The sequence below is a fragment of the Perissodus microlepis genome, chromosome 7 (assembly GCF_051167445.1).
Source record: "Perissodus microlepis isolate ML-2025 ecotype Zambia chromosome 7, ASM5116744v1, whole genome shotgun sequence".
NCBI lineage: Eukaryota > Metazoa > Chordata > Actinopteri > Cichliformes > Cichlidae > Perissodus > Perissodus microlepis.
The window spans coordinates 33,279,881-33,294,880 of NC_140467.1; the positions used below are offsets into that span (position 1 = coordinate 33,279,881).

General features: G+C 40.8%; 1 protein-coding gene across 3 annotated transcripts in view; it reads left to right on the forward strand.

The window, feature by feature from the left end:
* Positions 1 to 1,612: 1,612 nt before the first annotated feature.
* The window catches only part of whrna (whirlin a), a 190,018-nt gene continuing 176,630 nt past the window's right edge, over positions 1,613 to 15,000 (forward strand). For all 3 annotated transcript variants that reach the window (XR_014800755.1, XM_084934724.1, XM_084934725.1), the window contains exon 1: positions 1,613 to 3,198. Coding sequence is in view for 2 of the 3 variants with exons in the window: in XM_084934724.1 (XP_084790850.1) it covers positions 2,455 to 3,198 (744 nt within the window). In the remaining variant the exon portion in view is untranslated. The remainder of the gene's footprint in view (positions 3,199 to 15,000) is intronic.

Sequence of the window (15,000 nt, forward strand, 5' to 3'; positions counted from 1 at the left end):
ATTACAGGGAAAAAAAAAAATCAGAGACAGATACACTGAGTTGATGCTGTGTGTTTTTTTCGTTTTGCAAAGTGAGATTTAAGATACAAAAAAAGACCTTTAAAGTGTTTTATGTCAGTACAGTGAAACTTTTAGGTTAGAGCTGACAAGACCAGTAATAAAAAGTTGAAACTGAAACTTTTTATTGTGACAAAAATATATTTTCTCTCCTTTGTCATGTCATAAGATGACTCTGAGACTCACAAATTATGTTAATCTGGTTCCTGAAATCACTGAATAAACATCATAATAAATGGTGATTTGATAACAAAGCATTGCACTAAGTGGCTTTGATTACCCAGACCTAGTAATACCAACACAGGCCCTGATCAGACTGTATTAATAGATCCCAAGTCTGAAAAGTCAAGCCACTGTAGAAGTGCTTGTATTTATTGGCCAATAGGGGGCAGTCCCTGTGGTTACAAGAAGAACTGCTGAATCTGTCACTGGTTGAAGTATTGCAACAAAAACCTCGTAGTCATTGCTTTTGTTGCTAGCAGATTTCCACGGTTTCCTGTAGTTTTTCACATTTTTCTACAAATATTCTCTAACTACTAACCCAGCGGTAGTAAAACTTGAAAAATCTGAAATAAAAGTAAGTAAGTAAAAGTTGTGTATTTTGACTTTGAAAGTGGCCCGTGTTAGTGGGGCCTTATTCACTTAACCCCACATTATCACACATCAAAGACCACACATACATTTATGTGTTTAGTGGTCATGTGTTTGAAATCCTTCGTTGAATGATTAGATTGAGGTGTGGTGACCCAGGGTGAGATCTAAAACCTGCAGGAACCTCTCGAGGACTAACCTTCCCTACCCCTGCCCTGGTTTGTCTCAGCCCTAATCTAAAGCCTTAAAATTGTAAATTACACAAGAAAATCTTATAGTACGGTAGTTATAAAGACTGTTTTTGCACTCGGCAAAATAATAGTAAAACATTTATTATTTCAAGCAGATATGAAGCTCCACGCCAGATCATGTGTAGTCGTGTGCGTGCTTCACCTGTACAGCAGCTTGCTAACCAAACAAACTGGTGTGAGCTGATAACTTTGCACTGCGCTGTTTTAATCATATGTGGTAATTTCTAGCTACCGTACCCACCTGAAACATAAACAGAAAACATGGAACTGACTGTTTCTGTCTTTATTTTTTTTTATTTTTTCACAGCCTAAGGTTTCACCATTATGCAAGACAGCTACATGTAAAAGATCAGACTCTTGTATAGAGCCACTTTTCATATAATACCATATGCATCAGGGTACAGAGCTGCACAAATAAATAAAACCATTTTTTTTCTAAACCAGTTTTCTACATTAAAAAAAAAAAAATATATATATATATTTCCAATCAGACATTCACGTGTTTGTCGGCACTTTGTTCTTGGTTCCTCTTGTGCCACCCCATTTATAAAATCCTTCAAACGACCCTGAGTAACGAGCAGTTTATTGTTGTGTCTAATTAAAGATCCATTTACTAACTTATTGGCGTCAGTTGTGACACGAGTGCTTGTTGCTAATTCCCACCTACTAATTGGCTGCATGAGGTTGCGTCATTTCCTGACAGGGGACGGTCAGACGCGAGAGATCCGCCAGTCTTTGCTCAGTCGCTGTAGTAACGTTTGGGAAGCGGACTCTGAGCTGCACGTCACCACCGCACTTCAAGCAAACGGATAATAAAAACAAAAAACAACAAAGCTCTCTTGTTCCGTGTGGATGTGCATAGATAGATATTTTTTGCGAGCTTTAAGTCGTTTGGAAGTAAAACGGTGACCACAGCGGGATATTGAACTCCTCGGGACGCGGGGCAGGAGACCAAAAATAAGTTTTCATCCTTTTCTGTTTTCTTCATCGAAGGAATTGTTATTCCTTTTTGCCGAATTTGTTGGACTGAATGCGTGTAATTTTCAGTTCCGGTGTTTATTCTGAACTGGAGTGGGGCTGTTGACGGCGAGGCGGACACCAGAGAAGCGGCAGCTCGGTAGCCACCTGACCTCCTGGAAAATAAGACGGCAGCTGATGACACGCAGGCTGAGAGCTTTACGTGGCATATTAGTAAGCTCACTGACGGAGTGGGACGAGTTTTCCACGCGGCTGTTGCATTCCCAGCCGTGACGCACCGTTTGCGCGTGAAGTTTGCGGAATACTGTTAGCGATATCTAATCAATATTAGCGAGATAATTTGGGTGAACGCTGACATTGAGTTGGGCATAATTCTCTGAACTTCTTTCGTGTCTGCGAGAATAACAGCCTGAGGTGGTTCATCTGTCGGTACCGGAGACCATGGGTATAACCGCGCTGCAAGTGCTCCAGTGGTCGTGATGCCAAGCGCCGGTCTGATCCCGCGCGTCCATCCCGTTATGTGCGCTCTCTAACCCCGCAGAAGTGTGTGGTGCCGTGTCCCGGTCACACCGCCAGGATGAGCAGCACAGACCTGGAGCGCATGTCGCTCAGCTCTTCGGCAAACTCTGTGGCGTCCAGCGCACGGACGCTGTCAGCTAACGTGAGGAAGCTGCACAACGCGCTCAACCTCCTGCTCAACGATTTCGAGAGGGAGCAGTTCATCCACTGCCTGAATGTCTACCACTCCAAACGCAACGTGTACGACCTGGTGCAGACCCTCAATGTCATCCTCAATGCTCCCAGCAAACGGCAACTTCTGCCCATGCTGCGGCTGGTGATCCCCCGCTCCGATCAGCTCCTTTTCGAGCAGTACACCTCGGAGGGCCTTTACTTAAAGTCGGATTTAGTTGCAAGCAACGGACACGCCGAGCCGTCCCCGGGCGAATTCCTCAGCGCTAGCCCGACGCCCCCGGGGCATTTCTCTCCAAACAACCCCCCCGAGTTTCAAGTGGCGCTGCGGGGCTCTCCGGACAGCTTCAGCACCAGCAGCGACGGGACAGCTCCCCTGGTACCTCTTCTCGGGAGGAACTTTATCCACGAGCCGCCCGGTGAGCTGCGCCAGGTCACCATGAAGCGGCACAAGAGCAACGAGGGCCTGGGCTTCAGCATTCGCGGCGGCTCGGAGCACGGAGTCGGGATCTACGTGTCCCTGGTGGAGCCCGGGAGCTTGGCGGAGAAAGAGGGTCTCCGGGTCGGTGACCAGATCATGAAAGTCAACGACAAAGTCTTCGATAAAGTCACCCATGCTGAAGCAGTGAAGGTAAGCGTTGCATTTTTCTTATTTTTCTTACACAGCCGAAGCAAAATTCTCTTTATAATAAACAATATATGTGTTGTTAATATATGTTGTTAGATCCCAGCAACATTGAACTGGCACGAACTCCTGGGAACTACTTCTGCTCTAGACCTCGATATCCCGTGTATGATTATCTCCCGTCTCGTATTAATTACGTGTTTGGCCTCTGTGTCTGAAATTGACCTCTTGGCACTAACAAGCTCCGATGTGTTCAGGGGAATTAATTTTGTCCACTGAAAGCAGCTTTGTAATATCACTACGCATGTGCTGTAGCAACACTGGAGTGTCAGCTTTAAACTACTACTTCTAGGAAGCTCGTATGTAACCAGACACCTTCAAAGCAGCTGGTAACCATAGAAGTGTGTGTGTGTGTGTGTGTGTGTGTGTGTGTGTGTGTCTGTGTGTGTGTGTGTGTGTGTGTGTGTGTGTGTGTCTGTGTCTGTGTGTGTGTGTGTGTGAGAAAGGAGGTCATTTCTTTAACGCTATAACTTAGAATAAAGATGACTTTATCCTCGAGCACTACTGTTAATGACATTGAGCGCAAAGGACGCCTATTAGTAAATGAGGTGATAAAAGAGCATGTGCGAATAAGTGTGCAGGGCAGATTGATTTAGGAGGAATTCTATTGAGGACTTGGTTTTATGAGCCTTGTGAACTGTCCATGGTGCTGAAGAGTCCTCTTAACTCTTTTACCTCTTCATCCTGACTTTTCCCCCTTTGGCTCAGTTCTTACCCCCATAGGGATTTTTGTTGTGATTGCACTCATTGACACCCAGGTTGTACTCACAGCACAAGCAATCACAGTTCAAAAGCACAAGTCAGTTTTAGCAGGGTTGTAAAGTTGCATCTCACTTTAATTGTTTTATGTTGTTAAGAGTTTCAGAAACTCACTTTCTTAATGCATAATTACACTGAATATGTAAATATACACTCACCAGCTATTTTTAGTATGCTTGTACTAAATTGGACCTTCTTTTTCCTTTAGAACTAAGAACCCTCCTCAGAGATGTGGGTCCATATTGACATGGATAGCATTAAACAGTTGCTGCAGATTTATCAGCTGCACACCCTCCATGCTAATCTCCCATTCCACCACTTTCCAAAGGTGCCCTGTTGGGTTGGGATCTGTGACTGTGGAGGCCATTTGAGTACAGTAAAGTCATTGTAATGTTCCCAGTTTGAGCTGATTTGAGCTTTGTGACATGGTGCATTGTCCTGATGGAAACAGCCATCAGAAAATGGGTACACTGTGGTCATAAAGGGATGGACATGGTCAGCAATAATAGTCAGGTAGGCTGTGGAGTTCAGTACTGGGGCATTTTGCTGGTGTGTCGTAATCATTATGTGTTGTTGGTCTGGTCTCTCCTGGAAAAGAGATTTCATTTCAGAGAAACCTCTTGTCAGAGTTTAGAATATTGGTTTATGGAGCCGGCACATGGAAAAAGTAGCTCGTCAAATAAGATTTATTTTTCTGACACAGGTTGGAAGTATTAGTTAACAAGATTTAGTTAGTTACAATGGCAATTAAAGATAATGAGAAATGTTCACTTGGTATCCTATGACATGAAATGTGGATGAATGAAATGTGTTCACTCTTTCTACATTGCCATGTGCTGTCTTTGGCCTGTGGGCCACACGTTGAGAACCATGGTTTCAGCACATGGATCTTTTGCACTCAAAGAGTAGAAAGTTCTCTGTTAAAGTCGACGAGCTAAAGAAAAGTAGCCACCAAAAGTGCCAGGTATCTGTAAGCTGCTTTTTAAAATGGTGGTTATCTGTAGTTGAAAGGTCACTGTTATGTTCCCTCCAGCGACCATGGATTATAGCTCAGATTGAGTCCTTTCTAACCTTCACTGGTCTTCAAAAAGTCATCCAGGCTCTGTCTGGTCTCGTCTGGGTTTTTGTAATTCACTTTATTCAGGGCTCAGCCACATGGCAATCCCCCATCTGCGTTTAATCCAAAAAACTGCACCTTTAGGCTTTTGGCTAATGCTTAGACATGAGAACATTTTATGCCTCTTTTCCTTTCCCATGGTTGCTTTAGGGCAAGTTTTGGGCTTTACGGGGTCAAGGTCCCTGACACATAATATTTAACCTCCTTTTGTTTACGGGCCCTCTGTTATCGCCTCTTCATTCCTGGTGTATTCTGTATCGTTTCTTATTGTAGCTTTGTTCGTTTGATCTGCCCATAAGGGAGACACATAGGACATATACTTTCATAACCTTTTAGTACGTCGACGTGAAGCATTCATTGTCCTATTTTTGTCTTAATAATACATTCTCTTAAATCTGCTGACTACAGTCTTTCACAAAACTGCAGGAGACTGTGACTGTGCCTCATTTATGCATTGGCTGGAATACTAATGGCATGTCTTAGTATTTTTTTTTTCTCAATCATTTCAAGTTGTCTCTTATCTGTGGAAAAAATGCCGTTCATCATTGCTATTGTAAATAAAGAAGTGGAGCATTCTCATCCCTTAATTCCCGTCATCAGAATTCAGCTGCTCCATATTGATGATAGCATGTCTATACCTGTGACTGCTACTAGTTACCGCTGCTGCATGCCCTAGTGCTGTTATTAGCTGCAAAGTGCAGGCATCCAGCCAGCAGGAGAGGAGCCTTGTCTACGATAAAGTCCCCCTGGAGGTCATTAATGCTTGAGTTCAGTTATTTTTATGCCTTCTCAGTTTGGACTAAATTTTATTACAGGCTTTTAGAACTGTAATCAATTTAACCTTTTCAACTCCAGGCCCACTTGCAAGTCCATCAATACAAACTCATGTTGTGCAACCAAACATTGTAAAATATAGTTTATATTCAGGTCAAGATGCTGGGTGACATTGTTTTTAATCTTGTGCTGCATCACTTCTTGTTTGTACACCCTAAAGCTTAATTTGTAATTTTAGGGATGCACCTTGAAGTGTGTGTGTGTGTGTGTGTGTGTTCTTGTTTTTGTTGTCTTTGATGTCATCTATCCTCGTTTTCAACAAGAGAAACAAATACATTCTCGTTATCAACAGTTTTAAAGTATTTTATCCTTTCATCACAATGTCTTTGAACATTTATTCGGCACAAAATTGATGGGAAACAAAAGATAAACATCAAACACTGCCATCGGAAAATGCCATCCTCCTAGCCAATGGCAGTCATCAATAAGAGGGGAATTTTTAGATGTGGCTTCTGCTTATTTGGTGAAGTCCCAAGAGATCATGCACAGCAGGGCCCTTTTTCTGTATGATAAATAGATTCTGTGGATGACCTGGAAGCCATTTGACCTGTGTTTATGTCTGTGAGCACAGTCAGTGGCAAAGCAGATTTTTGGCCACCAATAACAAATCAATATCAGTTTAAGTGCACCCTATATTTGGAACATTGTTACCGGTTTACCTCTTGCCCGACAGCTCTTCCTGCTGAGGAAGGGAAGCAGTTACACTCTACCAAGCTCCACTGATAAAAGCAGTGATTTTACCCCTTAAAACACAGGAGTTGTATTCCTACCACTTCTCAGTGTTATAATACATTAATTCAGAACTTAAACACACAAAGTGGATGAACAATGAGCTGGTCCTGTTTTCTGTGAGGTAAAAATGACTGCTTTTGTCAGTTTTGTCTGGTGGTTTTAAAAGACAATTTCTTTCTGAATGTGTTGTTTCTCCAAATCCAGAACTTTGTTGACTGTTGCCACATATCCATTTGCAGCATTAAAATAAGCTATGCAGTTTCTGGAGAAATTGCTGTGGGACTGTTGTTGTTACGGGATTTTGGTCTGTGGCTTGCTGCTAAAAATTTGGTGGTAAATAGGTTTTTATTCTCAAAATGGCGATATTTCTGAGCATCATGCTAATTTTCTAAAATGACCTATGGGGTGTTATTTAGAAAATTTCACATTGTTAAACTATCTTGATCTTCAATAAGTATTTAGAGGGTTTCATCTTTGAAAAAAGTGAGTGTCAATTAAATTCCTTTATTATTCTTATAAACTTGGGATTTTTATTTTGAATATCAGAGATATATCTGACACTGGTGGGTTTTTGTTGTTGTTTTTTTTTAACAGTTAACTGTTAAGGCCTTTATTTGAAAAATCTCCCATCGTTAGAGCACCTTGATGACATACAATAAATAGTATAGTATATAAGTAAGAGTGGAAATGATCCAACTTTTAATTTGGAAATTCCACTCTTTGTTTCTTCTTCTTTCTTTTTTTAAAAGCATATTGTTCTTCTAAGAAACTGGTGACTTTTATGTTCAAACTTGTTGATGCTATCTACTGCTGGAGCGGTGCTGTCTCTCCAGTTTATGTCATTATATTACACAAATTATATTATTTATTTAAAAAAACAGATAAATCGCAGAACTCTGGTCTCTGCTTTAATAACTGGCTCTCTTGAGTTAGTATTTCTGTATGAGTTGAAGCCTGGTCTCAGGATTTTCTACAACAATCAAAGCTGATATGTTTGCCTGATACATCGTTGCATCTCTAAATAGTTTTCTCATTAGACTCCTTAAACAACAAACCAAAGCACATCTAATAAACTTTTCTGATGATTAACTGACTGAATCTCTGTGTTTATAGTCCTTTCAAAATCCAACAGCCACGTCTGTGAAGCTCAGTGAATCTAAGCTTCTGTCATTTGTGACAGATGAAATTTCACCACTGAATAAGCAGCTGTCTGGACGCTCTTGATGAATCCAGCTGTGACAGCAATTCATTTCAGCAGTCTCGTCGCCTTGAACTGAACTCCGGTCGCTCCGAGTATCCAACTTCAAGTCTCAGTTTTAATTTATGTTTTTAACGCCAAACCAAATGTTATCAAGGTGGAAATTGTTGCAGCCCTAAATTCTAATCTTCAAGTCCAGAAATAGTTTTCTGCCACATTTACTAAGTGGTTGGAGCTGAGCGATCTCATTAGCTCTGTTTTCAGCAGGAACAGGCAGCTGTTTTTCCACCAAAGATGCTTTGATTGTCCTCCACACCGCAAAAACATTTTTAAAACATGTTGATGTTAATCCCAAAGGCAACCTCTGGCTCTATGAACGGTTACCAAGAGCAATCCCCTCATTTGTAACCCTCCTGGTGACATCATACGAACTCATTAACTTGTAATCACTTGGGATACATCTGATAATTGCTTGTTTTTAAGTTTTGTACTGCAACTATATCCTCTTTAAGATCACATTAATGCGGTGAAGATGCCATTGACTATGTGCACGTTAGCATATGCTACTTCCGGTGCAGAAACTCCTGTGGGGAGCTTTGTTTCCGGTGTCCTATTCGCGCCTGGTTTACGGTCCAAAACAAGTTAAGCAAATGAATGAATCAAGCGGCGATTTACATTTCTATAGATGTCTTGGGCATTTACCCAATATATCTGTAAATGATGTTCATCGACTTGTCGATATTTTCTCCCCATGCCTCAGAGCAAAAGAGAAAAGGGATTCAAATGTTATATTTCTCAGCTGTCCCTCGTTTATCGCGGGTGTTATGTTCTAAAAATAACCAGCGATAGGTGAAATCAAGTAGCCAATTTTATTTTTTGACGGTGCAAAACGTTTCGTGGACATACAGTACTGCACTTCAGAGTCACACTGCTAGCGATCGATGCAGCGATTCTGTACTGTACAGGAGAGACGTCACGGAGGAGATCGTCTGCAGCGATCAGGACGCAGGACACAATGTGACGTAAAAAAAAAGCATGCAAACTTGCACTAAAAAAATCCGCGAAACAGCGAAGTGAAAGGTGAACCGTGTTATAGCGAGGGACCGAAGGTAAGTCACAACATACCCTTCGTAAATACTAATGTATAGAAACCGTTACCAGCAATCATTCATTTTGTGTGTGGCTTTTTTCACGGTTTGTTAACATGCTGTGTAGGTGTGTACTTGACTAGCTGATATCGACATAACGGGGGAAACATCCGGTTTGACTATTCTTCACCTGTAGTTTGAATGCTGAACATTTGCCTGTTTAAATCATAAGACCAGTCACTATACAGAGATGTGCTTCTGAATGTGGACGATGTGTCTTCTGCTTGCAGTAATGCAGTTCTGCTTGTGTTGAGTGATGTAAACAACTGATCGATCTAAACTCTTTAAGCATCAAAATTGATCATTAGATTTTTTTATGACACACAGTGGTGAGTGTTCCCACCTTCTGCTCTTTGTAACTTAACGCAATCTTTCCGTTTTCGAGTTTTGGACATGATTTTGGAGTATATCTTCGCAGTAGCGATTGACCGCAAAGTAAAGCTACCGGAAATGCACAACCCCACATCCGGTCTCAAACCAGGAAGTTAGCATTGTCTCGTGCACATAGTCAATTGCACTGAGCTCTCTGAGTTAAATTCGGAGCGAAGCATAATAAATGCAAAGTGTGTTAAACATCTGCAGACTCTTCACAGCAGGCAGTCCGGTGCCGTCTGCATGTTGGCACTGCTGAGCTAGACCAACCTCCGTCACAACCCTGGATTGAGCTCCAAGCTATGAATCAATTAATAGTATAACGAGATTTCTATCTGCCTCCCACCATCTAATCGACACACTGACCATTAGCAGTCTGCGGAGCTGCTCCGGGCCACTCGGCTCCCGTTCCTCTAACTTGTGGCCAAGTGTTTGCATGTCAATGTCCCTGGCAGCAGACTATGTGTCAACCCAGTGAATTTAGACAGCGGCCAAGTTTTCATCTCTTATTTAATCCCCTCACTCTCTGGTCCCTTTGCAGGATGGTGATAAAAAAGCAACTGTTCCAAACACAGGAGAGGCACACAGTATTTCTTCAGCTCACTGTAGGCTGAGGGAGACAGGTAAACATATCGAAAAGCAAACTCATCTCTTATCTTTTGTGTTCTTTGCTGGCTCTCTGTTTGTTCTTTGTGCTGCTACATCACCGCTCCTCTTTTGTTTCTTCCTCAAATCCTCCTCAGACTTGAAACCAATTAAATTAACAAAATCAGAGAGCCTGTGGCTGATGGTGAGACAAGACTTGCCTGCCTTATTGTTAACGTCTCTGGCCAGGAAAGCAAAATTGATGTCCTTATCCCTATCCTGTCACATCTTCTGACTACCTGGCACGCGGCAGAGAAGATGATTAATGAAAAGCTAGTGCTGGGTAGATGCATACTTGGTTGCTAACCCTGGCATTGACTCTGGAGACTGAGGCCAAGGCAGGCTTTTAGGAAGAGGAGCGAGTCGGAAAGAAATTCAGCTGTAAGTTCTTGACACGGGAAACGGGAAACAGCAATCTACTGCTTTCAGAGGCCATCTCTGAACACGGGTTTGCTAAAGTGTAGTGGATTAAGCCTGTGGAGAACTATACAGGAGGGAAAGGACGGTGTGAATGAGTAATGTGCTGATGATAAAATTAGACGCAGAGGCTTATTTAAAGCCAAGCCTGTTGTTGTGGCGGGATTATTGATGCTATTTGTGGGTCTGAGATAGCAGTAAAGGAAAGAACATGCAACAATCTGGATAAGCAAATGAGCAATAGATTTACTTCAGTGAAAATCAAGACTTCCACATATTTGCTAATGAATTAAACAGAGTTGCACAGAATGATCTTTAATGATGGGTTTTGACTGCATGACACGAACAGAGATGGACCAAAATGATCATTTGTAGCTGTGTTCATTGTTATTCCGCCTAGTAAATGTGTGTATATCTGCTTTGATTTGTACGTGTTAGAAACCTTTCTTTAGCTGGTAGTTGCTCTGCTTTCTTCACCATCTGAAAAATGACACTGACTCACAGAACATCTGATTCGGTGCGCACGTTTAAACACAGGATCCAAAAAGGCCACTCCATTGATTTATTGGCTGCCATTGACAACAGTTAGGTGGATGAATGGTTGGATGATTATTTTTTTCTATACCTGAAATGAAATGGAAAACAAAAAGTAAATACAATTATAGACTAAATTAAAATGGCAGTGGTAACATTTTTTTTTAATGATTTGAATCAGCCAGGCCACCACATGTTCAGGTTCAGTCATTAATGCATCCATCATGCAGGTCTTTTAATTGCCTTTAAGGTAATAAACACAAGAACTGAATGTAAGTAAAGTTTATTATCTGGAACAGACTGGGAACTTTTCAAGGGCGTACCCTCTCTCTGGCTCTGTGACAACTGGGGGAGCAGCCCACCCACCAGCAGCATTGAACTGGATAATTAATGAATGGGCCACGGCCCCCTGGTGGGGTGTGAAGGTACTGGAACCTGAACTCATCTTGTATATTATCAATAGAGGGAACTGAAAAAAGAGCAGTAGCTGTCAGGTGGCAAAATGAAAGATGTTAAAGGAGAATTAGCAAAGTTCTGTACATAAAATCTAAAAGCAAGTTAAAATGTAAAAGCAAATAAAATTAATGAGTTAAAAACCTAAAAATTGCTCATATGAAGTAGAATAGCCTAATAAAAATAAAGTACAATGAAAAGTCAAAATAAGATTGAAATGATAAAAAAGAAGGTAGGGGCGATCGTGGCTCAAGAGTTGGGAGTTCGCCTTGTAATCGGAAGGTTGCCAGTTCGAGCCCCGGCTCCGACAGTCTTGGTCGTTGTGTCCTTGGGCAAGACACTTCACCCGTTGCCTACTGGTGGTGGTCAGAGGGCCCGGTGGCGCCAGTGTCCGGCAGCCTCACCTCTGTCAGTGCGCCCCAGGGTGGCTGTGGCTACAATGTAGCTTGCCATCACCAGTGCGTGAATGGGTGTGTGACTGAATGTGTAAAGCGCTTTGGGGTCCTTAGGGACTAGTAAAGCGCTTTACAAATACAGGCCATTTACCATTTACAATTTAATAAAAAAGAAGCTCAATAAATAAAATAATTGAATGTCATGTAAAAAGCTGGGGGGAAAAAAAAATAAATAAATAAATAAATAAAATATATATACACACACACACACACATACATATATATATGTGTGTGTGTGTATATGTATGTATATATATATATGTGTGTGTGTGTCAACATAAGAGCGTTTAGACAGGAATTAATTACAATTCAAATTAAAGAACTAATAAAAGAGGAAAAAAATATGACCAATAATACAAAAACATTACACAAAAGTACAGTGCATTCTTACAAATGAGAAATGATTTGACTGAATAAAAGCTAGTCTGCAGCTCTCTGAGGGTTTGTTCCAGATCTGGAGAGGGAGCATAGAGATAGAAATTAGAGCCGTTTCAAAGGACTGGAGGGCACTGGATGGTTTATAACATAGCAGCCGGTCAGAAATGTTTTTTGACCGTTTCTTTCTTTTTTTTTTTCTCATAGTTTGACAATCAGGAGCCTGCATGAAGATCTGAGAACTGTCGCATTATGAGCCATTTCCACGGTCTCAGCGAGCACTCGAGAAGCGACGTTCTGAATTAGCTGCAGCTGTCTGATCATCTCTTTAGAGAAGCCTGTAAATGCTCATTACAATAGTCGAGTTGACTTTAGATGGACAAGCTTTTTGAAGTCATGCTGAGACACAAGTAATTTAATCCTTAACAATTCAAGGACTGAAGGCTGACTGCAAAGCGGAGACTAGACATTCAAACAATCATGAAACATCTGTACGCAGTAAATGTAAAGATCAATAAATAAATGCTTCGCCAGAGGTTGTTTGGTTTCCCCGATGTATGAATCCTGGCAAGCCTCCTGGCACTTAACAGCGTACACTATATTACTCTCTTCGTGCCGGACAACTGGATCCTTGGGTGGACAAATTTTTGGCAGAGCGTGTTTTTGGGATGTGAACACCAAAACAGGGCACTTAACTTGTAACTGAACACTATGACATACATATAATACTTATATATTAGTCTGGATATGACAATAAATATTAATCTTTTTTTCCGACAAGGAGGAAATATGAGATGAAAGCGCCCGCCGATGTCTTCAGCACAGAGACAGACCAGGGACTGAATCATCTGCCAAGCTGCCAAGAATCCCTACTCAGTTTCACTATGAGGGTGGGAAAGAAAGCAGAAAAATGATAAGAGAGAAAATAATTCTGACCCAGCCTGACAGGAAAAAAGTGGGAGTATGTGACGGATAGACCAGTTGTGCACGTGTTCCCAACAACGACAGAGCGAAAAGAGTTTGTTTAAAAAGTCTTTCACCACCACTGTTTGCAGTTCAGAACTCTGAACGTAGGTTGTTACAGCTGGTTAAGAGCTGTCTGGAATAAACAAGTTTGAGTGCCTTTAGGCTTGGCCTCTGGCCTTGTGTTTACATACTTGTGTTTCTTCATTTCGAATCACACTGACAGCAGATTTGCCTACTGCATCGGCAGAGTTCAGAGTGCATCTTGATGCCTTAAGGCATCCTAAAGGTCCACATTTGTGCTGTTTACTAAAGAGCAGAGGCCACAAATGTTGAGCTCACAGCTAAGGAAAGAAAAATTCCTCCTCTTTCCTTATTCCCAGCTGAACTGCAGCTAACATAGTCATGAGCAAGATAATTAACACCTAATGGATTAAGTGACCCAGAGTTAAAGAATTCATTGCTGTATGTTGCTGAAAATGATTAATGAAAATGATCAAAGCATGCATACCCAACGAGCCTTTCAGGATGCACAAAACTCTAAAACCAAACCACTTTACAAGTTGTTTTTGGGCTTTTTCTGCATACATGTTTCCATTATTACAGACTTTAAAAGTCTATTGCCTTACATAAGCACTTTGCTGGGGCGTTGGACAGCATTTTCTTTCACAAGAGGCTCTTTTACTGGTGAAAATGCACACTCCTACAAGTAATTCATATTTACAATATACAACTCTGTGTACTTGATATGATTTGTATGAAAGGTGGACTGTTAAATGGTCTGTATGAATGCAGTAGCCTGTAGACAATGCCACATCTGTTTCATGTCTTACTGAACTTTTCATGGTGAAGCGAGGGGAACTTTAGCTGTAAAGATTTTTCTGGTTATGTAAGTAATCATTTAAAAAGAAAACTTGACCCATAACGCTTTAGCCAGAGCTTTATTATTTTTAGATCGTTATTAACACTGGCAATATTCATGAGAATTGATTTTTCTCTGCTGCAAAGACAAAAAAAAAAAAAAAAAACATTGGCAAGAAAATAAAGCTAAGTCTTTTTCAGTATGAATTAGTTACTGGGACAGGAGAAGTGAGAAACGTTTGCATTTCATTCATCTCAAAGTTTTTCCAATAAGAGTACAGTGTATGAGCCATTTATATTCCTTAAATACTACATGCACAAGTGAAGTTTGAGATTTTGGGGGCTATTTTTGGCTTCCATGACACAAAAATGGCCAAAATATTTTGGACAAATTGGTCCATCTTAACTGAGATAATGCATCACTTGCATATTTATAGACTAATTTTCACAAACTGGTAATACAAAACATACGTTTTATAAGTAAACAACTGGGAAAGTTTCATGGTGATATCTGTTAATTAAGTATTTTAACCAGTGAATAAATGTTATAAATAAATAAAAATGTAGGGAAGTTTTACAATTCGTATTTTTAGAGGATGGTTTCTTAATTTTTTTCTCAATCTCTGAAAATGTTCACTTCAGTAGTGCTTACATATACCAAACCTACAAGTTTTGATTAATTTTTGTTTTCATGCTCAAGATTTTTACAGAGTTTGTTTATGTAGTTTTATTTGAAGAACATTTTGACTCCCAAAGGGGGAAAAAAACTTTAATGTGCACAAAAAAACAAAAAAACCCTGAAACAAGCAATTTTGAACTCAGATTGTCTTGGTATTCAAATTTCTCTTGTCGGAATTATGCAAATGATTGCATATTTCAATAGCT